This window comes from Mustelus asterias, chromosome 13 (assembly GCF_964213995.1).
Source record: "Mustelus asterias chromosome 13, sMusAst1.hap1.1, whole genome shotgun sequence".
NCBI classification, from domain to species: domain Eukaryota; kingdom Metazoa; phylum Chordata; class Chondrichthyes; order Carcharhiniformes; family Triakidae; genus Mustelus; species Mustelus asterias.
In genome coordinates this window covers 10818864-10844342 of record NC_135813.1, presented here as the reverse complement: position 1 = coordinate 10844342, position 25479 = coordinate 10818864, and the positions used below count along the sequence as shown (strand labels likewise).

At 47.7% G+C, this 25479-nt stretch overlaps 1 protein-coding gene across 15 annotated transcripts in view; it reads right to left on the bottom strand.

Annotated features, from left to right (window-relative positions):
* fubp3 (far upstream element (FUSE) binding protein 3) overlaps window positions 1-25479 on the bottom strand; it is a 126724-nt gene that overhangs the window by 4682 nt on the left and 96563 nt on the right. For 9 of the 15 annotated variants that reach the window (XM_078226354.1, XM_078226356.1, XM_078226359.1 and 6 more), the window contains one exon: window positions 24819-24887. The exons of the other annotated variants lie outside the window; for them this stretch is intronic. In XM_078226354.1, coding sequence (XP_078082480.1) covers window positions 24819-24887 — 69 coding nt within the window. The remainder of the gene's footprint in view (window positions 1-24818; window positions 24888-25479) is intronic. 15 annotated transcript variants of the gene reach the window in all.

Sequence of the window (25479 nt, the reverse complement as noted above, 5' to 3'; positions counted from 1 at the left end):
GGGGGGCGAGAGAGGGGGGGGGGGGGGGGGCGAGAGAGGGGGGGGCGCGAGAGAGGGGGGGGCGAGACGAGAGGGGGGGGCGAGAGAGAGGGGGGCGAGAGAGGGGGGGGCGAGAGAGGGGGGGGCGAGAGAGGGGGGGGCGAGAGAGGGGGGGGCGAGAGAGGGGGGGCGAGAGAGGGGGGGGCGAGAGAGGGGGGGCGAGAGAGGGGGGGCGAGAAGGGGGGGGCGAGAGAGGGGGGGGGCGAGAGAGGGGGGGCGAGAGAAGGGGGGGGCGAAGAGAGGGGCGAGAGGGGGCGAGAGAGGGGGGGGCGAGAGAGGGGGGGGCGAGAGAGGGGGGGGCGAGAGAGGGGGGGGCGAGAGAGGGGGGGCGAGAGAGGGGGGGGCGAGAGAGGGGGGGGCGAGAGAGGGGGGGCGAGAGAGGGGGGGGCGAGAGAGGGGGGGCGAGAGAGGGGGGGGCGAGAGAGGGGGGGGCGAGAGAGGGGGGGGCGAGAGAGGGGGGGGCGAGAGAGGGGGGGCGAGAGAGGGGGGGGCGAGAGAGGGGGGGCGAGAGAGGGGGGGGCGAGAGAGGGGGGGCCAGAGAGGGGGGGGCCAGAGAGGGGGGGGCCAGAGAGGGGGGGCCAGAGAGGGGGGGGCCAGAGAGGGGGGGGCCAGAGAGGGGGGGGCCAGAGAGGGGGGGCCAGAGAGGGGGGGGCCAGAGAGGGGGGGGCCAGAGAGGGGGGGGCCAGAGAGGGGGGGGCCAGAGAGGGGGGGGCCAGAGAGGGGGGGGCCAGAGAGGGGGGGGCCAGAGAGGGGGGGGGCCAGAGAGGGGGGGGCCAGAGAGGGGGGGGGCCAGAGAGGGAGGGGGGGCCAGAGAGGGGGCGGGCCAGAGAGGGGGGCGGGGCCAGAGAGGGGGGGGGCCAGAGAGGGGGGGGCCAGAGAGGGGGGGGGCCAGAGAGGGGGGGGGCCAGAGAGGGGGGGGCCAGAGAGGGGGGGGGCCAGAGAGGGGGGGGGCCAGAGAGGGGGGGGCCAGAGAGGGGGGGGCCAGAGAGGGGGGGGCCAGAGAGGGGGGGGCCAGAGAGGGGGGGGGCCAGAGAGGGGGGGGGCCAGAGAGGGGGGGGGCCAGAGAGGGGGGGGGCCAGAGAGGGGGGGGGCCAGAGAGGGGGGGGCCAGAGAGGGGGGGGGGCCAGAGAGGGGGGGGGCCAGAGAGGGGGGGGGGCCAGAGAAGGGGGAGAGGGGCCAGAGAGGGGGGGGCCAGAGAGGGGGGGGGCCAGAGAGGGGGGGGCCAGAGAGGGGGGGGCCAGAGAGGGGGGGGGCCAGAGAGGGGGGGGGCCAGAGAGGGGGGGGGCCAGAGAGGGGGGGGCCAGAGAGGGGGGGGGCCAGAGAGGGGGGGGGGGGCCAGAGAGGGGGGGGGCCAGAGAGGGGGGGGGCCAGAGAGGGGGGGGGCCAGAGAGGGGGGGGGCCAGAGAGGGGGGGGGCCAGAGGGGGGGGGGCGAGAGAGGGGGGGGCGAGAGAGGGGGGGGCGAGAGAGGGGGGGGGCGAGAGAGGGGGGGTGCAGAGAGGGAGTGAGGGGGGGGGCGAGAGAGGGGGGTGTCGAGAGAGGGGTGGGCGCAGAGAGGGAGTGAGGGGGGGGCGTGGGAGAGAAAGGGGGAGAAGAAAGGAGGAAAAAGGGTGCGAGTGCTGTGAGAAATGTGCCAATGAAGCTGGAGAGAAATGAGCGTGAGTTCGCACTCTGCAACTTTAGTGTCCAGACAGGATGAGGCTATTTGTCCCATTGTGCCTTGCCATTTTTTTTTTAGCCATAACGGGTCTCTCTCGCTCGCTGCCTCTCTCACAATTTCTTGCCTTTTCCATGCACAGTGTCAATCTGTCTTCCAAATAGGACAGCTGATGACAACGCCACGAACAATTCCGTTCGGCACTCCACATTCAAGGCTGGCTCAAGAACCACGATTTCCCCAGCTTCACTCAATCTTCCTGACAGGAAGTGAAATTTGGACAACCACTTTGAAACTTCAATCCTAGCTATGTCACGATGGGGAAGTGTGACTAACATTAGTGGCTCCCCAATACACCACAAGGATCAACAGATTCTCAGTCCCAACTCGATATAAACCAACCGAGGTGAAACGTTGCTTCAATTTTATGGGCATTTGTGATGTAGTGAAGTAGTCAGAAAGCAAAATCTCCCTAAAAAAGAATTGCATTTATATAGCACCTTTAATAATCTCAGAACAGCCCAAAGCATTTTAAAGCCAATTAACTACTCCTGAAATAGTTACCTACACTACTGTAAGAAAAGGGACACAGAAGCCAATTTGCGCACAGCAAGCTCTCACAAACAGCAATGTGATAATGACCAGATAATCAGTTTTCGTAATCTTGATCGAGGGATACATATTGGCTAGGACACGGAGGAGATATTACCTACGCTTTTTCAGAGTAGCAGCACAGGATTTTTAATCTTCAGCTCAGATAGCAGATTGTACGTCATCGGAAAGACGGCACCTCTGACAGTGCAGCACTGCTCTCAGTATGCACTGCCAACCTGGGGGTGCATGGTGGCACAGTGGTTAGCACTGCTGCCTCACAGGGCCAGGAACCTGGGTTCGATTCCCAGCTTGGGTACACCAATGAAAGAGAGAGTATGTGAAAGGGCAATGGGTGTGTACTCACAGCTTTGAATCCTATGATTAGGTGCATTGGCCATGCTAAATTCTCCCTTGTTCATAATAAACTTCAAGCACCTCATCCAATCCTCTTAATGCATCCACTTTGTATAGAAGTGAAGACACATCACAACATCAGAGTCACTCCCTGTGAGGATTTTCTCCTCGATTTCCCCACTCCTCTGTTCCTCCAATTTGAGTTTGGTACAGTGCTTAGCACTGCTGCCTCAGTGCCAGGGACCCGGGTTCAATTCCCGGCTTGAGTCACTGTCTGTGTGCAGCCTGCATGTTCTCCCCGTGTCTGTGTGGGTTTCCTCCGGGTGCTCCGCTTTCCTCCCACAGTCCGAAAGACGTGCTGGTTAGGTGCATTGGCTATGGTAAATTCTCCCTCCGTGTACCCGAACAGGTGCTGGAGGGTGGCGACTAGGGGATTTTCACAGTAACTTCATTGCAGTGTTAATGTAAGCCTATTCGTGACACTAATAAATAAACTTGACTTTGATTTTGTGCTCAACAGGAATCTGCAATGTTTCAGACTCAGACAGAGCGCTACCACCGAGACACGGCTAAAACCACTATTCATGGGTCTGGTTTTAGATTTTCCTGCGTCAGATTCCTAATTTGAGGGATTATAATTTGGAATGAAAATTTGATGCCAAAAGTTTGCACTGCAGTGATACATATAATGTTAACATTTTTAAAAGTTAAAGGTCACAAGTATGGTTTGTGATCAATTGAATTAAAACACTGGAGAGAGACAAAATTTAACCTTGCTCTGGACATGTGATGAGCATTATTGCTGCACTTTTTTGGGGAAAGGCGAGGGCATGGGAGGAGAAACAGCCACCAGCGCTTCATAGGTTTAAGTTACCAATGCGGTGGCACAGTGGCTGCGCTGCTGCCAGGGACCTGGGTTCGATTCCCAGCCTGGATCACTGTCTGTATGGAGTCTGCACGTTCCCCCGCCGCCCCGTGTCTATGTGGGTTTCCTCTGGGTGCTCCGGTTTCCTCCCAAAAAGACATGCTGGTTAGGTGCAATGGCCGTGCTAAATTCTCCCCCAGCGTACCCGAACAGGCGCCGGAGTGTGGCGACTAGGAGATTTGCACAGTAACTTCATTGCAGTGTTAACGAAAGCCTACTTGTGACACTAAACTTTTTAAAAACAGAAATTATATATTGTCGCAGAATGGAAAAGCTAAAGTTCCCATGATCTCTATACCCTACACACACCCTTAGTTCAGAGCAATCATTCATTCATTCGAGTGGGTTTGTCAGTCGCTATGTAAACAGTGGCAAAACTGAAATGAAAGGCAGAGGAAGGCCACCAGCACAGTGGGGCTCTTCCCACTTAGTTCCTTGGAAAAGCAGCAAAATGGTTTTGCCACCAATAACCCGCACGGAGCTTAATCTGCAACCGAGATCACTGCTGGAGCCGGAGACAGAAGGTGAAGTCTGAATGCTTTCGGGGTGGGGGAAAAAAAAGACTTTATAAACGATTTGTCTCGCTCCAATCTCCCCAGTCACCAGGCAACTTTCAGGTGGATGAGAGTGTGTTGTTTGGGAGAATGCTGGTTAGTCACACCGCAATCATCTTTTCACGTGTTCTTTCTCCTTCCGACCACCTGTTCACGGCCCAATTAGTGGTCAACGTGACAAAATGCAGGAAAAAAAGAATCAGTTCTACTAAAAGAGAAGGTCTGTTCACTTTGGAACAGTTTTGACCAGTGCAAGAGCCATTAATACCTTTCAGACACACTGGGTATTTTAGGTATATGGTCGGGTGGACACCACTCCCACAACTAATCTTTCAGTCTGCATTTTATTCCAATCCTTTTGATCCACACTCATACTGTAACAGTTATCCAATCAATTTCATTCCGTTTCTGCCTTTTCCTCCTTCCCTCCCCCCACAGATGCCGTGCATGTGTGGATATCAAATTACATCCTTGGATTGACAGCGATTTTGAGAGATAAGTATTTCCTACAAGTACTGCAGTCACTTTCTTCAAAATCAAAGCAGAATGCTACTCAGGGGGAAGTGCAGACAATGACCTGTCAACTATCTGCTGGTGGCTGAATTGAGCTGGGCTTACACAGACTGGGCCATTTTGATTCAGTCTAAGAAGAGTACATGCAAATTAATCTAAGGTAGCTCTCAGGAGTGAGAGACCTGTCAAAATCCTTTCACGCCACCTCTGAAACACCCCATTTCCTCGTTACTTATTTTGATAAGTCTATTATACAAGTACAATACGAAGACCAACTATGCCACATACAGATTTTAAACTTGACACATCAGAACAGATGAATTAAAATATGACACTCAAGCCTCACAGCCCAGCAATTTCCTCAATTCCTTGCAAAGAGTTTGAGGAGAAGCTTTTAGCATTTTACAATAGCTTGCAGGGCTCTGCGAAAAGAGAAATGGAGTTGCATCTCTTTCGACGAGCCAGCCTTTGCAGACATGGTGGGCTGAATGGCCTCCTTGCGTGTTGTAGAATCCTATGACATTAGGAGCGGAATTTTCCCATCCCGCCTGTCACAGGAATTGTTGCAGGCGGACCATGCCAAGGTCCACTGACCTTGGGTGGGAATTTTGGCAAATGGGGCAGGAAAATCCTGTCCCATTTCTTTAATGTAGAGAACATCAAGGCTGTCAGTAGGCAAAATTGGTGGTTGAGTTGCAGGAGGAGACATACAAGCAGTGACCAAATGCTTGGTTAGAGATGGATTTTAGAATAGTCTCTGGGAAGAGATGGGGGGGCGGGGGGGGGGGGCTGCAGAGGGGTTTAGGGAAACAAGTCTATAATTTTGGGCTTCAACACCTGAAGGAACAACACTGATGGTAGGGTGGAGGAATGCAAGAGGAGTACAAGAGGCCAGAGTGGCAGGAAAAGAGAATTCACGAGTGCTTGAACTGATCCAGGTGGAGATTACAGAGCTGGGAGGGGCAATAGGGCGAACAATTTTATGAGAGTCGCAAGGAGAGGCAGCCAAGTATTTTTTAAATTTGTTTGTTCATGGGAGGTGGACATTGCTTGCTCGTCCCAGCTTTTACTACCCATTAATAGTCCAGAGGAGGTCATGGCAAGCTGCCTTCGTGAAAAGATACAGTCAATGTGGTGTAGGTACACCCACAATGCTGTTGGGGAGTTTGACTTTTGACTCAGTGACAGCAAAGGAACGACAATACAGTTCCCAGTCAGGATGGTGTGTCTTGGAGAGGAACCTATAGGTGGTGTTCCCATCCAGCTGCTACTCTTGCCCTTTTTAGTGGCAGAAGTCGTGGGTTTGGAAGGGGCTGTCGAAGGAGGCTTGCTGAGTTGCTGCAGTGCATCTTATATTGGACACATTGCTGCTGTGTCAGTTGTAGGAGATTTTTGAGATGGTAGATGGGTTGTAAATCAGGAGAGTTTCTTTGTCCTGGATGGTGTTGAGCTTCTGGAGTGCCGTCGGAGCTGCACCGATCCAGGCAAGTGGAGAGTATTTCATCAACTCCTGACCTCTGCCTTCCAGATGGTGGACTGGTTTTAGGACGTCAGGAGATGAGGTACTTGCTGCAGAACTGTAAGCCTCTGTCCTGCTCTTGTATATGGCTTGTCCAGTTCAGTTTCTGGTCAATGGTAACTCCCCAGCCAGATGTTAATAATGAGGGATTTGGCGATGGTAATGCCATTGAATGTCAGGGGACAATGGTTGGATTCGGTCCTGTTTGAGATGGTCATTGCCTGGCATATTGGTGGCATGAGTGTAACTTACCACTTATCAACCTGAACCAAATGCTGTCCAGGTCTTGCTGCATACAGAAAGTGCCTGCTTCAGTAGCTGAGCCACCGCAAACGATGCTGAACATTGTGCTGTCATCAGCAAATGTTATGATGGAGGGAAAGTCATTGATGAAGCACTGAAGATGGTTCTACCTAGGACACTATTCTGAGGCACTGAGATGATTGACCTCCAACAACCATAACCATCTTCCTTTGTGCTGGGTATGACTCCAACGAATGGAGCATCTTCCCTCCGAGTCCGATTGACTTTAGTTTTGCCAGGGCGCGTGGCTGCCATACTTGGTCAAATGCTGCCTGATATCAAGGACAATCACTGTCACCTTTCCTTCAGTTACAGAGTCAGAGGTTTACAGGATGGAAACAGGCCCTTGTCCATGCCGCCCCTTTTTTAAACCCCTAAGCTAGTCCCAATTGCCAGCGTTTGGCCTATATCCCTCTATACCCATCTTACTCATGGGCAAAAGAGTTCAGCTCCTTTATGCATGTTTGGGCCAAGGCTGTGATGAGGTCAGGTGCTGAGTGTCCCTGGCAGAGCCCTGTTGGTTCTCTCACCACCGGCTGGTGATCCTGTCTAGTAGCTATGTGCTTTAGGATTTGGCTGCAGCATTATTGACTGAGCTGGCCAAGTTGCGATTGATGGACATTGAAGCCCCCATCCAGAGTCCATTGTGTCCTTGTTTCCAATTCTCCCACAGAGAGGACGACTGATTCATCAGCTAACAGGGAGGGCGGGCGCAATGGCTGATGGTGATCAGCAGGAGGTTTCCATGCCCATGTTTGACCTGATGCCATCCGGCTTCATGGGGTCCAGTGTCAATGTTGAGGGCTCCCAGGAAACTCTCTCCCTACTGTTTACCATCATGCCACCACGTTGGGTGGGTCTGTCCTGCTGGTGGGTATGTCAGTATGTACAGGAGTTCTGGGTCAGCAGGACCTGGCAAAAGTAGAATGCAGGCAATGAAGTTTAGAGCCTGGGGGATGGGCAGCCAGCCAGGAGGTCATTGAAGAGTCAAGTCTGGCGGCATTTAGAGTTTCAGATTTCAGGTGGAGCCTGAATGCAATGCTATAAAGAAATGATCTTGGCCAGGAAGAACAGAATTTCCTCCCCCCTTTCCCTCACCCCAACCTTATCCGTCTCCAACCAGGAGTCAGGGAAGAAATAATTTAAGTTCATAGAATCATAGCATCCATACAGTGCAGGAGGCGGCCATTTGGCTCACCGAGACTGCACAGATTCTCTGATAGTGTATTTTACCCAGGCCCTCTCCCCCGCCTTATCCCCATATAACCCCACACATTTCCCATGGCCAATCCACCTAACCTATACATCTTTGTAAACTAAGGGCCAATTTAGCTTGGCCATTCCACCTAACCTGCACATCTTTGCTCTGTGGGAGGAAACCGGATTCTGCCATTAAATTTGGCAGAACATGTGTTGCCTTGCATCAAAGGACTATTTCTGTGCTGTAAGATGCCATTACACCGCAACTTTCTTCTAAGGTTGTAATCTCTCCACGGGTCCTTCCCAGTTATTAGGAAACCATTTGCTTTGGAGTTTGGGCAAACTTTCCAGTGGTGATAATCCTAATGCAGAACATAGGGGTAGACCATTCAGGTCTCCTTTACTATTCAGGGATTTCACAAGGAGCTACAAGTGATTCCAATTGCATTATTTCGTGGTGCAACTGTGAAAAATAATGCTTTTTTTATTCTATACTAACACCTGCAGAGTGGTTCTACAGTCCAGGCTGCTCCTTTAACACAAACTGGTGGTCAAGGCACGGAAGACCAAGAACAAAATGGATCGGAGATAGAAACATAGAAGATAGGAGCGGGAGGAGGCTATTTGGCCCTTCATGCTTGCTCTGCCATTCATCATGGTCATGGCTGATCTTCCAACTCAATAGCCTAATCCTGCTTTTTCCCCATAACCTTTGATCCCATTCGTCCCAAGTGCTATATCTAGCCGCCTCTTGAATACATTCAATGTTTTGGCATCAACTACTTCCTGTGGTAATGAATTCCACAGGTTCACCATTCTTTGGGTGAAGAAATGTCTCCTCATCTCCATCTTAAACGGTCTACTCCGAATCCTCAGCTGTGACCCGTGGTTCTGGACTCCCCCATCATTGGGAACATCCTCCCTGCATCTACTCTGTCTAGTCCTGTTAGAATTTTATAAATCTCAGAGATCCCCCTCATTCGTCTGAATCCAGCGAAAACAATCCTAACTAGTCAAATCTCTCCTCATACATCAGTCCCGCCATCCCCGGAATCAGCCTGGTATATCTTCGCTGCACTCCCCCGAGAGCAAGGACATCCTTCCTCAGAAAAGGAGACCAAAACTGCGCACAATACTCTAGTTTTGGTCTCCTTTTCTGAGGAAGGATGTTCTTGCTCTCGAAGGAGTTAGAAAAACAGAGTGCCAGCGCTGAAGAGAGTCAAATCTCAGGCTACAATTGTGTCATGGTACACCTTCGGGGCAAATATTAATAGATTAGTCATGTTAAAAATGTCAAACAGAAAGCACAAAAATTATGAACTTCGAGTGTTGATCTTTTGGTTGGTGTTCCACTGGTAGCCAGCAGGATTAACTTCTTTTGGAAGGCTGCTAAATAAAAAGGATGGGCTCATCGGAGACTCCACACTACCAGAAGAATGTGAAAGCTTTGGAGAGAGCACAAAGAAGGTTCACCAGGATGTTGTCTGGTCTCGAGGGCATTGGCTATGAGGAGAGGTTGAATAAAGTAGTCTATTCAACCTCTCCTCATAGCCAACGCCATGAAAAATGATTGTTTTCATTGGAAAGATGGAGGCTAAAGGGAGACCCGATAGTGGTCGACAAAATTATGAGGGGCACAGACAGGGTGGATAGTCAGAAGCTTTTCCCCAGGATGGAAGTGTCAATTACAAAGGGGGCACAGGTTCAACGTGAGAGGGGGAAAGTTTAAGGGAGATGTGCAGGGGAAGTTTTTCACGCAGAGAGTGGTGGGTGCCCGGAACGCGCTGCCAGAGGAGGTGGTGGAAGCAGGCACATTAGCAACATTTAAGAGACATCTGGATGGGTACATGAATAGGGAGGGAATAGAGGGATAAGGACCGAGTAAGGGCAGAAGGTTTTTTTTATAGTTTAGTTAGGGCATCATAATCAGCACGGACGGGCTTGGAGGGCCGAAGGGTCTGTTCCTGTGCTGTACTTTTCTTGTTCAAGTGTTTGTTTTTAAGGGTGCAGCAGCTAGTGGTCTGTTCCACTTTTTTATTGAGGGTGGGGGGGGGGGGGGGGAATACCGAAATCCCATTCAGCAGTTCTGCTGGTGTTCCGGCAGACTCCCATTTAAGGATGGAAACATTAGTGCAATGGGACGATGAGGATAGGGAACTGCACAGGTACCACACGCATTCCCCACCTGTAGGTTCAGGATCATCATCCTACCTGGAAAACTGGAGATAAGCTCCCTGTGATAAGGGGTGTATCATTTCCAACATGGACTTGAAGGAGAATGCTGCGGGGTACATTTACGTTTTGGATCCATAAACAATGCTCCTTAACATAAATGATGTTACCCGACACAAGCACCAGGAATGTGTTCGCCCACCCTGAGATACCATTGGCGTTAGCTCGCCCTCATATGCATTAGAAATAGTGCCCTTATATGCCCAAAACAACATAGGATTGGAGGGTGTTAAAAAAAACACAGCCAAATAGAAAATCACTAGATCCGTTTCAAAGTTACAGCCTCAGTCATGATAAACTTATTGAATTCCTTGGATTGACAAGTACAGCTGCTCTGCATCGAGACAAATGAGCAGCAAGTGATGAAAAAGTTTCACTTCAGAAACGCACAGAATTCCGGTTACACCCTGCCTTATAGCCTTAATGTCCCAAACCCTTTTCAGCCAATGAAGCACTTCTGAAGTGTAGTTACTGCCAAGTTGACAATATCCCACACAGACTGCGAGTAAGATGAATGAGCAGTTAACTTGGGCTTTCCTTGGATGGCGTAGCTCAGAGGAGGAATGTTGGGCAGGAAGCCCTATTCTTTTTCCAATATTGTTTCCTCGTCACCCGAGTAGGGACTTGGTTTTAATGCCTCATCCAGAAGACTGGATTCCAGCTATTCAGTACTGCTTACATACAGCGCTGTAGTGTCAGCTAAGGTTATGCCTCAAATCCACAGTCAGGCGCGAGGGGAGTGTGTTCACAACTGAGTCAAGCGGACGATTGTCTCAATTGATACTATTGCTGTTTTGATGCTTCAAGAAAGTTCAGTTTCCACTTGTCACCATCAGTGGTTCAACTGTTCTGCAATACCCTTCATTGGCTCAGTAATAGAATACAGCAGCTCTGCTCAACAGGACACAGAGAAAAACCATCATTGCTCAACTAAACCCAAGCAAGGTGATATGAGGATGATTTACCTCACAGCAGGGTCCCCACATTAAAAGAGATGTGACTGGGCAGTTCAGAATGTGAGCACAGCAGGCGCTGAAGTGAGTCCTCCTTAACTACTGCTGTACCACAACCTCCTGCATCAATTCAAGACTGCAATCAGCTGCAGAACTCCATCCACAGTTTCAGCAAGTGGAACAATCTCTTCCAGATAGCATTATTGCCCGTAATACTATTTCCCCTATAGCCAGAAACTTCAGCGCAACGTCATTTGATACACACCGTCACCCCCTACAATTAGAGTTCGTCCTTAACAAATAAAAATCCTCAGTATTCATCTAATTACTCTCATTTTTGAATTTCCATTCCTGCTAATTTTGTCTTTGTACAATAGTTTAAAGTTTATTTATCAGTGTCACAAGGTGGCTTACACTAACATCGCAATGAAGTTACTGTGAAAATCTCCTAGTCGCCACACTCCAGCGCCTGTGCGGGTACACAGAGGGAAAATTTTGCCAATGCACCTAACTGGCACGTCTTTCAGACTGTGGGAGGAAACCCATGTAGACATGGGGAGAACGTGCACACTCCGCACAGACAGTAACCCAAGCCATGAATTGCACCCGGGTTCCTGCTGCTGAGGGGCAGCAGTGCTAACCACTGTGCTGCCTAATACTTGTTGCCGATTTAGAAATTACTACAGCCGCTCTTAAGTTTATTCTTTACAGCTCATGCTTGCGGTCTTCTGATCGTTGGGTTCACCGAATGCTCTTCAGATCTTCCTGCACTGATCTTTCAAAGAAGAAAATTACAGCACAGGAACAGGCCCTTCGGCCCTCCAAACCTGCACCGACCATGCTGCCCGACTTACCTAAAACCCCCTACCCTTCCGGGGGACCATATCCCTACATTCCCATCTCATTCATGTACTTGTCAAGACACCCCTTAAAAGTCACTACCGTATCCGCTTCCACTACCTCCCCCGGCAACGCGTTCTAGGCACCCACCTCTGTGTAAAAAATCTGCCTCATATATCTCTTTTAAACCTTGTCCCTCGCACCTTAAACCTATGTTTCACCAGCAACTCATCTCACTCTCCATAAATCGAGAAACTGACGGATTTTCTGTTTTTGTTTCAGATTCCAGCATCCGCAGTATTTTGCTTTTATATTAACCTGATGGATTTTTTAAAATTGTGTTTAGAAACATAGAAAAACTACAGCACAATACAGGCCCTTCAGCCCACAAAGTTGTGCCGAACATGTCCCTACCTTAGCAATTACTAGGCTTACCTATAACCCTCTATCTTACTAAGTTCCACGTACTTATCTAAAAGTCTCTTAAAAGACCCTATCGAATCCGCCTCCACCAACGTTGCTGGCAGCCCATTCCATGCACCCACCACCCTCAGTGAAAAACTTACCCGACATCTCCTCTGCACCTACTCCCCAGCACCTTAAACCTGTGTCCTCTTGTGGCAACCATTTCAGCCCTGGGAAAAGGCCTCTGACTATCCACTCGATCAATACCTCTCAACATCTTATACACCTCTATCAGGTCACCCCTCATCCTTCGTCTCTCCAAGGAGAAAAGGCCGAGCTCACTCAACCTATCCTCATAAGGCATGCTCCCCAACCCAGGCAACATCCTTGTAAATCTCCTCTGCACCCTCTCTATGGCTTCCACATCCTTCCTGTAATGAGGCGACCAGAACTGAGCACAGTACTCCAAGTGTGGTCGGACCAGGGTCTTATATAGCTGCAACATTATCTCACGACTCCTAAACTCAATTCCTCGATTGATGAAGGCCAGTACACCATACGCCTTCTTAACCACAGCCTCAACCTACACAGCTGCTTTGAGTGTCCTATGAACTCGGACCCCAAGATTTTGGGTATTCTGTCCAGTTTTGGCCCTTATATTCTATGCTTGCAAGGTTAACAATTAATCAGTGGCACAGACTCTGTGCTTAGTATTTATAAAAAGCTACGTGCAAGTCAGTTAAAAGCTTACCCAGGGTCAAATCCTGTCTATCCAAATTAACAGATTGATGATCAGCCGTGTGATTGCGTTTTCAAATCTTAAATTATTGACTTCAAATACCTGCTACTAGGTTACAAGATTTTAATAGTAATCCACACAATATACCCGATATTTAAAAAAAACCCCGAAACAATCAGTGGCATACCTATTTGGTGCACATCTGAGCCCTTTCGGTAGAGATGGGTAAGTAACAAGCCTTTCGGAATAATAAAACATGGAGATAATTTTATACCAGATGTTTCCATTCAGCAATGTGACAGTGTTACAACAGATGAAGCACTCTGCTGGTAATGAGGTCACAACCCACCGATGGTTCATGGGGATTACATTTATGAAGCACATAATAGCCAACTGCCTGTGCTAACAGCCACAATTCAACAATGGCCCTATTGTAAATGAACATACTACTCTTAAACAGTAATTTAAAATGAGAGGTGGGGGGGGAGAAGAGTACAAAGCCATTCATCCTGGTTTTACCATTCACAAAACAACCCCTTTCACACAGGTGAGTTTTTAAACCTGCGCCGCACACAGAAGCAGCTCCTCAACTCCAAGTGGAATATTCTGCACTTACCCACAAGTCTCACTATATTTTGAAAAGATGAGATGGCAGGTTAAGTTTATTTCTTCGTGTCACAAGTAGGCTTACATTAACACCGCAATCAAGTTTATTGTGAAGATCCCCTAGTCGCCACACTCCAGCGCCTGTTCGGGTACACGGAGGGAGAATTAAGCACGGCCAATGCACCTAACCAGCACGTCTTTTGGACTGTGGGAGGCAACTGGAGCACCCGGAGGAAACCCACGCAGACACAGGGAGAACGTGCAGACTCCGCACAGACAGTGACCCATGGCGGGAATTGAACCCGGGTCCCTGGCGCTGTGAGGCAGCAGTGCTAACCACTGTGCCACCCGTATGATCTATAACTTTTTAAAAGAATCTATTAAGTACCCATAGTATCACAAAAAAATGATCAACGTGTTGGATTGGCTGGTGTTCTCAATCAGTTGGAGTAATGTTAGATGAGGCACACTGATATATGTTTCTCACTAGCACCAGGGAACCCCGATTCAGCACATGAATACCTATTTATAACGTGTAAGGTGACAAATAACCAGTCCTCTCCGAGTGTGTAACAATTCTGACCAGCTCACAAACAGAGCTTCAAACTTGCTGTTGAAATGCCTGCAGCCGAGACTCTCAAATAGTCGCTTTAAAACGGGGCCATAAGAGAGTTTTCAAAAACGCAGTACAGAATGGCAGATTTGAGGGGGAAGAAATGCCTGTGCATTACACTTAGTGTAGAGTCAGTGACGCACAGCGGCTGTGAATGCACAATTAATCACAAAATAAAAGCAGTTAACAGATTAGCACTTATAAATGAGCTACTGCACAAGCGCGAGAGACAAAACTATACAAAGATAAAGCTAAGGCAGAACAAATTTCTGTGCACAAGAGAAAATGAATCAGAATTAGATGTTGCATGGTGGCTTTTAAAAAAAAACATAAACTAAAGAAATGTCAGTAAGGGTATACAACAATTAATTCAGTAAAATGAAACTAATCCCATGGATACTATTATTAACGGCTCAGGATTATAGCAACACTATTGTTCCAAACCTCTCATTTAAACTGCCTGGGGCAGTTTCCTCTGCAACAGATTTCAGTGTTTGCTTATGCCAGAGACTAACAAGATTTTAAATTTCACATTTGAAAGGAGGCTCCAGAACATTTTGGAATCTGAAAACTGTTCTCTTAAAACCAACCAGGGCTATAATGACTCGAGTTCATTCACTAATTTAAAACTTGGCATCAATGAGTGAACCTTTTTAATCCTGGATCTAATAAGCAGACTTTTTTCTGATACAATTCCGTCCCTTCACACTTGAAGGTGTTACTTCAGGCTGGGGCACAATTCCATAGCACTGCAGAACTCAAAGTCACAATTTCTTCACACAAGCAAGAACGCTGTTTTATATGAAAGTTTATTTATTCGTCACAAGTAAGGCTTACATTAACACTGCAATGAAGTTACTGTGAAATTCCCCTAGTCGCTACACTCTGTTCGGGTCAATGCACCCTAACCAGCACGTCTTTCAGATTGTGGGAGGAAACCGGAGCAAACCCACACAGGCACAGAACACGCAAACTCCACACAGACAGTGACCCAAGCCGGGAATCAAACCCGGATCGCTGGTGCTGTGAGACAGCAGTGCTAACCACTGTGCTGCAGCATAGAGAAGTGCAACTCTGGCTTTTACAAGAGGGGTTAACAGGGTAGCTATCAGAAACAGGAACCCCAGCTGGCTCAATTCACATGAGGGTGGGGTGAGGGAAGGCAGTGGTTTAAAGAAGGGGGAGGATGGAAGGGAGATAACAAGACAGAGCGAAATACCAACTGTGGCATCCTAATAGCATTTCAGGCTAACAATACAGTTGAACATGGGACTGTCAGGTTTACATTGTTTTGTATGGTGCAAACACATGACCACATTTCCCTTATCCAGAAGCAGAAGAACATGCCAGGAGATCTCACACCATGACCATCTTCAAGAAATGTGACATGACCAACTGCAGAGGCTGGTGGCAAACCTATTGAGGCAACCGAAACACAGAGTCCTCCCAGAGTCACAATGTGGATTCTGCCCAATGGGCCTTCACTGCTTGGCAGCTACAAGAGAAATGCAGGAAACAGCACCAACCCTTGCACACGGCCTTCTTTGACCTCGCAAAGGCCTTCAACGCTCAACCGGGAAAGATTATGGCTCATCCTCCTGCGTTTCTGTTGCCTCAATATGTTTGTCACCACCCTCCACCTGCTCCATAATGACATGCAAGCCGTGATCCTGCCCAATGGACCCACCACAGGCTCAGTTCATGTTTGGACTGGGGTCAAACAAGGCCGTGTCATCACATCGACGGCTCTGCTCGATTTTCCTTGCTGCAATGTCCCATTTCACCATCAGCAAGCTCTCCGCTGGAGTGAACAGCAAAGAACAAAGATCAGTACAGCACAGTAACAGGTCCTTCGGCCCACCAAGTCTGTGCCGACACAGATGCCTCTCTAATCTAATATTTTCTTGCAACTACGTGGTCCATGTCCCTCTATTTCCTGCCTATTCATAAGAACATAAGAACGAGGAGCAGGAGTAGGCCATCTGGCCCCTCAAGCCTGCTCCACCATTCAATAAGATCATGGCTGATCTTTTCGTGGACTCAGCTCCACTTACCCACCCACTCACCATAATCCTTAATTCCTTTACTGTTCAAAAATGTATCTATCCAGATTGTTATATATCTATCCAAATGTCTCTTGAACGTTGCTATAGAATCTGCTTCCACACCTCGTCCGACAGCATATTCCAGTCATTCACCACTCTGTGTAAACTTGCCCCTTACATCATTTTTAAACTTTCCCCCTCACTCTCAACCTATGCCCCCGAGTAATTGACCCTGGGAAAAGAGTGACTATGCACTCTATCCAAGCCTGTCAATCGTGTAAACCTCTGTCAGGTCCCTCCTCATCCTCTGATGCTCTAATGAAAACAATCCAAGTTTGTTCAACCTTTCTTCATAGTCCACATTCTCCAAACCAGGCAACATTCTGGTAAATCTCTTCTGCACCCTTTCCAATGCATCAACATCCTTCCGACAGTGTGGTGACCAAACTGCGCCTAACCCCCTCTTATACAGCTGTAACATGATTTTCCAATTCCTGTACTCAGCACCCTGACCGATGAAGACCAGCATGCCATACGCTTTCTTGACCACCTGAGTTGCCACCTTCAGGGAACTGTGGATCTGCACGCCTAGATCCCTCTGTATGCTAATATTTCTAAGGATTCTACCATTTACTGTATATTTCCTTCTGCAGTAGACCTTCCAAATCGAATCACCTCACATTTGCTATCTTTGAGCCCAGGTCTCCAGCCAATTTAAATCCTGCTGTATCCTCTGACAATCCTCCTCACTATCTACTATTTGTATCATCTGCAAATTTACTAATCAGACCACCTACATTTTCCTCCAAATCATTTATATATATTACAAACAACAGAGGCCCCAGCACTGATCCCTGTGGAACACCACTTGTCACAGACCTCCAGTTGGAAAAGTACCTTTCCACTGCTACTCTCTGCTTTCTATGTCCAAGCCAGTTTTGTATCCATCTTACCAGTTCACCTCAGGTTCCATATGACTTCACCTTCTGTATCAGCCTGCCATGGGGAACCTTATCGAAAGCTTTACTAAAGTCCATGTATACAACATCCACTGCCCTGGTCAATCTTTCTCGTCACTTCCTCAAAGAACTTATTCAAGTTCGTGAGACAACCTCCCCTTCACAAAACCATGTTGCCTATCGCTAATAAGTCTATTCTCTTTCCAGATGCAAGTACACCCTGTCCCTAAGAATCTTCTCCAATAATTTCCCCACCACTGTTGTAAGGCTCACAGGCCTGTAATTTCCCAGATTCTCTGTTCTGCCCTTCTTAAACAGAGGAACAATGTTAGCTACTCTCCAATCCTCTGGTACATCATCTGTGGATATAGATCCCAGTCTATGTTGGGGAAGTTAAAATTGCCCATCACAACAACCCTGTTTTGTTTTTCACTTCTTGCCATAATCTGCTGACATACCAGTTCCTCCACTTCACGCTGGCTGTTGGGGGATCTGCAGTACAACCCCAACAATGTGACTGCACCGCTCCTACGTTCTACCAATATGGCCTCACTGCATGATCCCACCAAGGTGTCCTCCCTCTGTATAGCTGTGACATTCTCCCTAATCAGTAAAGCAACACCCCCACCTCTTTTGTCACCCTCTCTATCTCATCTGAAGCATCTAAATCCTGGAATGCTAAGCTTCCAGACTTGTCCTCCTTTCATCCAAACCTCCGTAATTGCCACAATATCATAGCTCCATGTAGTAATCCAAACTTTAAGTTCATTCGCCTTACCTGTCATTCCTGGTGTTAAAGCAAAAACACATCTCAGACCATCTGTCCTGTCCTGTTTTGTACACTCGCCCTGTGTTTATTTCTCTTAGCCTTACTGGACCCATTCACTGAGTCCTCCACAGTCTCCGTACTCTGGCCCTTTTTGATTTTTGTCTTTGGTTTCTCTGCCTTCCACTTTTTCCCCTACTGCCTTTTGTTTCTGTCCCCACTTTACTTTCCTCTGACTTCTTGCATCAGCTTCCATCCCCCTGCCACATTAGTGGAGCTAAATTCTGTAACAAATGGGAATCTGTTCAACCTCTGTTGCCTATAAGCCAGATCCAAGGTCATCCCATCCTGTTATTGAACTACAGCATGCTTGAGACCGCACAAGCCCGAGGCTGAGCTCCAAGCCACTGTCAACACCTTTACGGAGGTGTACAAGAACATGGGCCTTACACTAAATATCCATAAGACAAAGGTCCTCTACTCACCACACTGCCCCTGACTGTCAAAATCCACGATGAGGCCATCAACAAGGCAGACAACAAAGTTCAACACTGCCTTCAGTGTGGCAGTGCAGCTTTTGCTCGCATGAGGAAGACAGTGTTTGAGGACCAGGACCTTAGACCCGACATTAAGCTGATGGTCTACAGAACAGTAGTAATACCTGCCCTCCTATACGGCTCAGAGACTTGGAATACGTATGGCAGGCACCTCAAAACCCTGGAGAAGTACCACAGTGCTGCCTCTGCAAGATCCAGCAAATCCATTGGCAGGATCAGCACACCAATCGCAGTGTTCTCAGTCAGGCCAACATCCGCAACGTTGAAGCATTGACCACACTCAATCAGCTCCCCTGGGCAGGCCACATCGTCCACATGTCTGACACGAGACTCCTGAACAAGCACTCAACTCAGAGCTTTGACACAGGATGCAAGCCCCAGGAGGGCAGAGAGCACCCTCAGAGCCTCCTTGACAAATTGCACCATCCCCACCAACGCCTGGGAATCCCTGGCCCAAAGTGGAGGAATCGCATCTGGGAAGGAGCTGAACGCCTCGAGCTTCATCGCTGGGAGCAAGCTGAAGCCAAGTGTTGACAGCGAAAGGTGCGCGCGGCAACCTGGGCTCCCCACCCACCCATTCCTCTAACCACTGTCTGCCCCCCGCGTGACAGAGACTGTAGGTCACGCATTGGATTCCTCGGTCAACTGAACTAATTTCTAGAAGCAAGTCATCCTCAGCTCTGAGGGACTGCCTGAGATGTGGTGTAGGAGACAAGAAGTCGACTGTGATTCCTGAAGGGGATGAGAAGATAGAAGTGCAATGGAATAGTTTGAGAGAGAGAGAGAGCATTTGAACCTGTGCACAGAGAGCAGTAACAATTTACTTCCCCAAGTGGAATGGTGGCGATCAAGATTTCAAGAAGCAAGGGATTGATTTGCTGTTCTACACTGGTGCTGCAACCAACATTTAAAGTGCCTTTTACGAGCCTTAATTTAAGGCTTCAGATGAAAATAATCATGCATCAACTGAAAGGCACTGCCACTTTGGAAGAAAGCTTGGAGCGCCAAACAACTTGTAGTACAAAAGACACGCCAGTGGCACTTAATGACTTCCTAATAGTGAAACCAGGACCTTTCAATGACACAGAGAAGAATGAGTGGCTGCAGAAGTGTTCGCATACATTTGGTTTCTTTCTGATTTGAGATGGCAGAGTGTTGGGGGCACACAGGCTCAGAGGGAAAGAAATACATATAATTCCTTTCTCCAAAAAGATTTTCTTGCTTCTCAGTCAGAAGCAAGTCATAGAATCCCTACAATGCAGAAGGAAACCATTCAGCCCATCAAGCCTGCACCGACAACAATCCCATCCTGGCCCTATCTCCATAACTCCATGCATCTACCCTCTGACACTAAGGGCCAATTTAGCATGGTCAATCAACCTAGCCTGCACATCTTTGGGCTGAGGGGGGAAACCGGAGCACCCGGAGGAAACCCACGCAGACACGGGGAGAATGTGTAGACTCCACACAGACAGACACCAGAGGCCGGAATCGAACCCGGGTCCCTGGCGCTGTGAGGCAGCAGTGCTAACCCCTGTGCCACCGTGTTGCCTCATGCCAGCACTGAAGGCCATCATAGACTTTCCCTGAACATTTTGCAGCAGTCAGGAGATTGAAGTCATGCAATCCGAAAAATGCACCTTAAAGAGACAAAGTTTAAAAATTGAGATAGGGAAGAAAACATTGTGGATATGACACAGATTGGGTTGTATTAACAGGAAGACTAATTTGCAGGTTCAAAGGGAAAAGGCTGGGGTCTAAATAGTATAACTGCTGACTAAATTGGACAGTTCTTTCAAAGAGACAGCAGAAGAAAAACTAATCCTTGTAATACTAACACACAAGAATTCTAATTACACTGCATATCGGATTGCTTTTATCAATACGTTGTTTTCTGTAAGGCTTTACACAGCAGTCCATTAGAAATAATGGGCTTTCGTTTCCAGCTTTGCGAAATTATTTATTCTGTACATATTAAAGGAACTTTTCATTGACATTTTTGAAATTTAAATCTCAATTACTAAACAATTTAAGCTGCAAAAGAAAAGCTATTGCAATTCTTTTTTTGAAACAAACTGAGCTTCCTCCCTACCAATGATTGCTGTGACACTGGGCTACGCAGACTGGGGAAAAGCCTCTCTCTCGCGCTGATCCTTGGGTAACAGGGCCAAATGGCCTCCCCCTGTACTGTTAGATTGTAAACATAGGGACAGACCTCAGATTTTGTTCCCTTGCTCCTTAACTTGTGTTGTGGATCAATTTCAAAAGGACTGCATCTTTGATTTTTTTAAATTTGATTTATTATTGTCACATGTATTAACATGCAGTGAAAAGTAATGTTTCTTGCGCACCATACAGACAAAGCATACCATTCATAGAGAAGGAAACGAGAGAGTGCAGAATGTAGTGTTACAGTCATAGCTAGGGTGTAGAGAAAGATCAACTTAATGCGAGGTAGGTCCATTCAAAAGTCTGACAGAAGCAGAGAAGAAGCTGTTCTTGAGTCGGTTGGTACGTGACCTCAGAGTTTTGTAAGTTCTTCCCAACGGAAGAAGGTGGAAGAGAGAATGTCCAGGGTGCATGGAGTCCTTAATTATGCTGGCTGCTTTGCTGAGGCAGTGGGAAGTGCAGACAAAGTCAATGGATGGGAGGCTGGTTTGCGTGATGGATTGGGCTACATTCATGACCTTGCGGTCTTGGGCAGAGCAGGAGCCATATCAAACTGTGATACAACCAGGAAGAATCTACCATGTCACGGCCCAAGCATGGAACAGCGATGGCTAAGCGGATGATGGGATCTGCCACAATCAAATTAAATCCTAAACCACACTTCCAGGAGGGGGAAATATGAAAAGATGCTCAGGAGAGCAGGAAATTTGGTCACTCTTTCCCTTTCCCAACTGGGAAAGATGGTCAAATCATCACAATTCCAGTGTTATCCAAGGGATCAAAGAAAGAGGGCTTTCCTTAATTGTTACAGCCCAGTGTCACAGTAGTCATTGTGGCACAGTGGTTAGCACTGATGCCTCATATCGCCAGGGACCCAAGTTCGATTCCCGGCTTGGGTCACTGTCTGTGCAGAATCTGCACGTCCTCCATGTGTCTGCATGGGTTTCCTCCGGGTGCTCTGGCTTCCTCCCACAGTCCAAAAGACATGCTGGTTGGGTGCATTGGCCATGCTAAATTCTCCCTCAGTGTACCCGAACAGGTGCCAGAGTGTGGCAACGAGGGGATGTCCGCAGTAACTACATTGCAGTGTTAATGTAAGCTGACGTGTAACACTAATGAATACAAAGTCACTGGTGTGAAGCTTAGTTGTTTTGATTTTTAAAAAAACTTTGCAATAGCTTTTCTTTCACAACTCAAATCACTTAGTGAGGTTTAAATTTTGAAAATGTCAGAGGGATTGCTTTAATATGCACAGAATAAATCATTTCACAAAATTGGAAACGAAAGTGGGTCATTTCCAATGGACTGCTATGTCTAAGAAACACAAAACTAGATTACATATTTTTTAAACCAATACACAGTCTACACTATTTCAAATTGTTGAGTGAAAGGATTAGTTTTTAACCCAACTGGATACGTACTTCATATATCTACATACACACACCACGCACATATAGACATTAAAAAAGGAATCCCACAGTTCGAGAGAATTAGGTGGTCAAGGAATAAATCACATTGGTGCAAATTTAGTACGTCCACTGCCCATCTCAGCGAAGATCGAATCCGTCCTCATAACACACAAATAAATTGTTAAAATGTCTGATGGAAGACTGTTGAGCTCTTGATGTAGAAGTTAATTTGAAATGGCTTCAATTCCAGCTTTTAGTCTTCAAGTCCCTTTTATTCTGTGCATGTTCACAACAGGGCTCTTCAAGAAGGTGGCTAGCATTTGGCCTTGGGGCACTGCAAGGCCATCTTAAATCAGTGACAGACAATATCAGCAGCCAGGAGATGGCACAAGTCACCAGCAGGCGTGGACCCCAGCAGCAACCACAAAAAACCCTCCACATCAATAGCTCAGGAATCCTTTTCCCTGCCTTTTAAAGAGTTTGCAATGCTGCTTTGACCCTGAAGGGCTTCTGTCCTTCACACAGGCATTAAAGAGGAGGAAGGGGGGGAGGGGGTGGGGGGGGGAGCCTTTAAACATAAAAGACTGCAGAGGACAAGGGAAAAAAAGAATCTGAGCGAGACTTGGCCGCAGTCATAGGACAAGACCCTTAAAGGAAGGTCAGGACCAACTACAGGTTCCACCTGCTATAGACGACAAAAGATCCTTCATGCTTTTCCATTGCAAAACAGAACTCTAATATTCAACAAGTTATTGATTTGCAATTAACGAAGCACTAAATATGATGGCAACCACGTTTACAGTACAGAGAATGGGGTCACTTAAAACAAACCCACACTTCCCTGTAGAAAATTAGATTCTTGAGTCAGGATCACTCCCACATATTCCTAATAGTTCAAAAAGACCACCACGGCTTCCTAAATAAAGCAAACACAGCAGACAGGCTTGGAATACATTCACAAAGCATGTCAACATATACTTTCTGCTCATCAAAATCAATTTATAATTGATGGGGCCACTTTAAGACAGTATGAAATTGTCCAAAGCTTGACACTAAGATATGCACCTCAATTTTAAATCTCTCCTCAGAAGCCAGTTCAAGTCTGCCTAATCATAACTGTTTACTATTCCATTAGCTGGTCACTGAATAAGTGTCTCAAACCAGCACCTCCAGGGATTTCTATATTCTACCTACGGCACCCAGTTAGAGATCTGAACAGCCACACAAAGCCGGACAGCTGAACCACAAACCTCCAACGATCAAAATTATTAGTGGAAAAAGTGATTTAACGCGCATCCCTGCATCAACGCAGTCTTTCAATTCCTGCAATGAATTGGAGTTCTTTCCCTAGAATAGGAAAGGTTAAGAGTTCTCGTGGGGTCAAGTTATCACGAGTTTTGATGAGGGAAATCTAGGAAAAGAATTTCCATTAGTTTTGCAGTAGGTAAATAAAGGGCACACATTTAAGATCACCAGTAAAAAGCGGGAGAGGGGAGAATCAATCTGCCTTTTGTACAAAGGCTTTAGAAAACTGAATGCTCCGACACAAGTGGGTGGAAATGAAATTAAAAGCTTCTGAAAAGGAAAATAAATGAAAAGGATGTGGGGAAAACAGCTGTAAGATTAGACCACAACTCCACCTCTTTTGCGGAGCTGACACAGTCATTAAGGACTCCTCCTGTGGTGTAAGCTGTCCGGTGCCTTCTACATGCTGGATTTCAATACAAATAAAAACCATAGCTTCTGATCTCTGCCATTTTACTGAGAGCTAGAACAAGCTTAGGAAACAAACTGCACAGCGGTTACAAAGATGCTCCCCCACAACCCCCTGGCTCCAGGTTTTTGGACTCTTGCCTCCTCCCCTTGTGTTGCAAAACTGTTATTCTTACCCCATCCACTGCTCCAGATGTCACATACGTTCTGCTCAAAGCTGTCAAAAGGCGTAGAATATCTGATGGCTTTTTTAAAAAATGTTTAAATTTGACTGTTCTCCTCGCCCACGTGATGATTTAGCCAAAACGGACAAGCTCGTCGGGCATTAGCTTCGAAACACTGCCGCGCGCGGCTGCCAGCGCCGCTGTGGTGGCAGATCATCAAAGTCGGCGAACAGCCACGACCCTCGGAGACATCGAATTCCATCCCAAGAAATTTTCCGACACATCTGACGCAATGGAACATACCACCACTGCCCACCGCCATCTTTTGGCTGCAGGGTGGGCAAGCAATGCGGCGCGCTGTTTGCTGGTCCATACAGACCTTCTCTGGATGGCCTGCTGCTGCAGCAGTGCTGTTAATCAGCCATGCAAGGTAAAGAAGGCAGATCCCACAGCACCGCCACGTCCCCCTGTTTCATCACCTTATCAGAGCTGCTTCCCGTTGCAGTTCTGTAATAGGAACACACTACGGAGAAGCAGGAATGGCGCTCAACTCCTCTGCAATTTCCTGCACTGCATGTTCCTATTTCAGTTGGTTTGACTGGGAGGTCATGCTCATACAGTATTCCTCCACACCCTAAGAAAAAGTTAAAATTCAGCGAGCAGGTTACCTGTTCCAAAGCACTGCATATAAAAGTGCAGGCTGTTACTCGACTGCCCAGAGAACCGTGGAAGCCGAGAACTGTCAGCAGTTATGGGGAAGCTCAAATCAAAAGATTTTATGGGTTTAACTGACAGGGGGAAAGGGGCAGACAGACAGAGACACAGAGAATGAAGAGGGGAAGACGGGCAAGGAAAAGACAGAAAGTAACGGGGTAGGAAAAAGGAAGGAGTAAAATACTTCCCTATCCCATAAAACCTGCTTTCTGCAAATACCTTGAGAGAAGGCAACTCAAACGCCACTTACAAAATATCAGTCCAAGAAAAGTGCATACCAAGTATTTTGTAGTAATCCTCCCAGGCTTTGGAATAATCCATCTGACCAGTTTGGCCACCATTCTGATCTGTGGGCAGGTTTAAAAAAGTTACATTTCACAAACTGATATAAAAGACATCATATTTCAAAAAAGGTCAGAGAAGCTCGGCACAGCTTCAGACCAGACTGATCTGATGCAGCGTAATGTGTAGTTAGCAAAATGTTACACATGAATCGTTGGAATTACGAATCTTGACCAAACAAGGTTTTGCTCGGGGACACCCCAGACGGTGCGCACACACGCACGCACATTCCACCATTTGTACGCACAGTAAGTTCCTAGTTTAAAGCTTGGCATGATAGATTGCTCCTGAGCACTTCCAATCTCAGCCTAGTCACACAGAAGGAGCGAGCAAGATCAGGTAGAGAGCCTGACAGGCTAAAGTTTATTCCAACAGCAGCACCAGCAAAAACCTGCACACTGGAAGATAAGCCTCTTCCCCATCCCTTACTTTGCATCATTTCCCAATTATTTTTCCAGAATGGGGGGACGGTTAGGAGAGAGAGAGAAAGAGACCGTTTCTCTTTCCTACCAACAGAACATTTCCTTGCTGTCCCTGATCGTACTAAGGTGGTGCAACGTCTGAGCAAATTCCAGTTGGCACTTTCAGAGGTTTTAC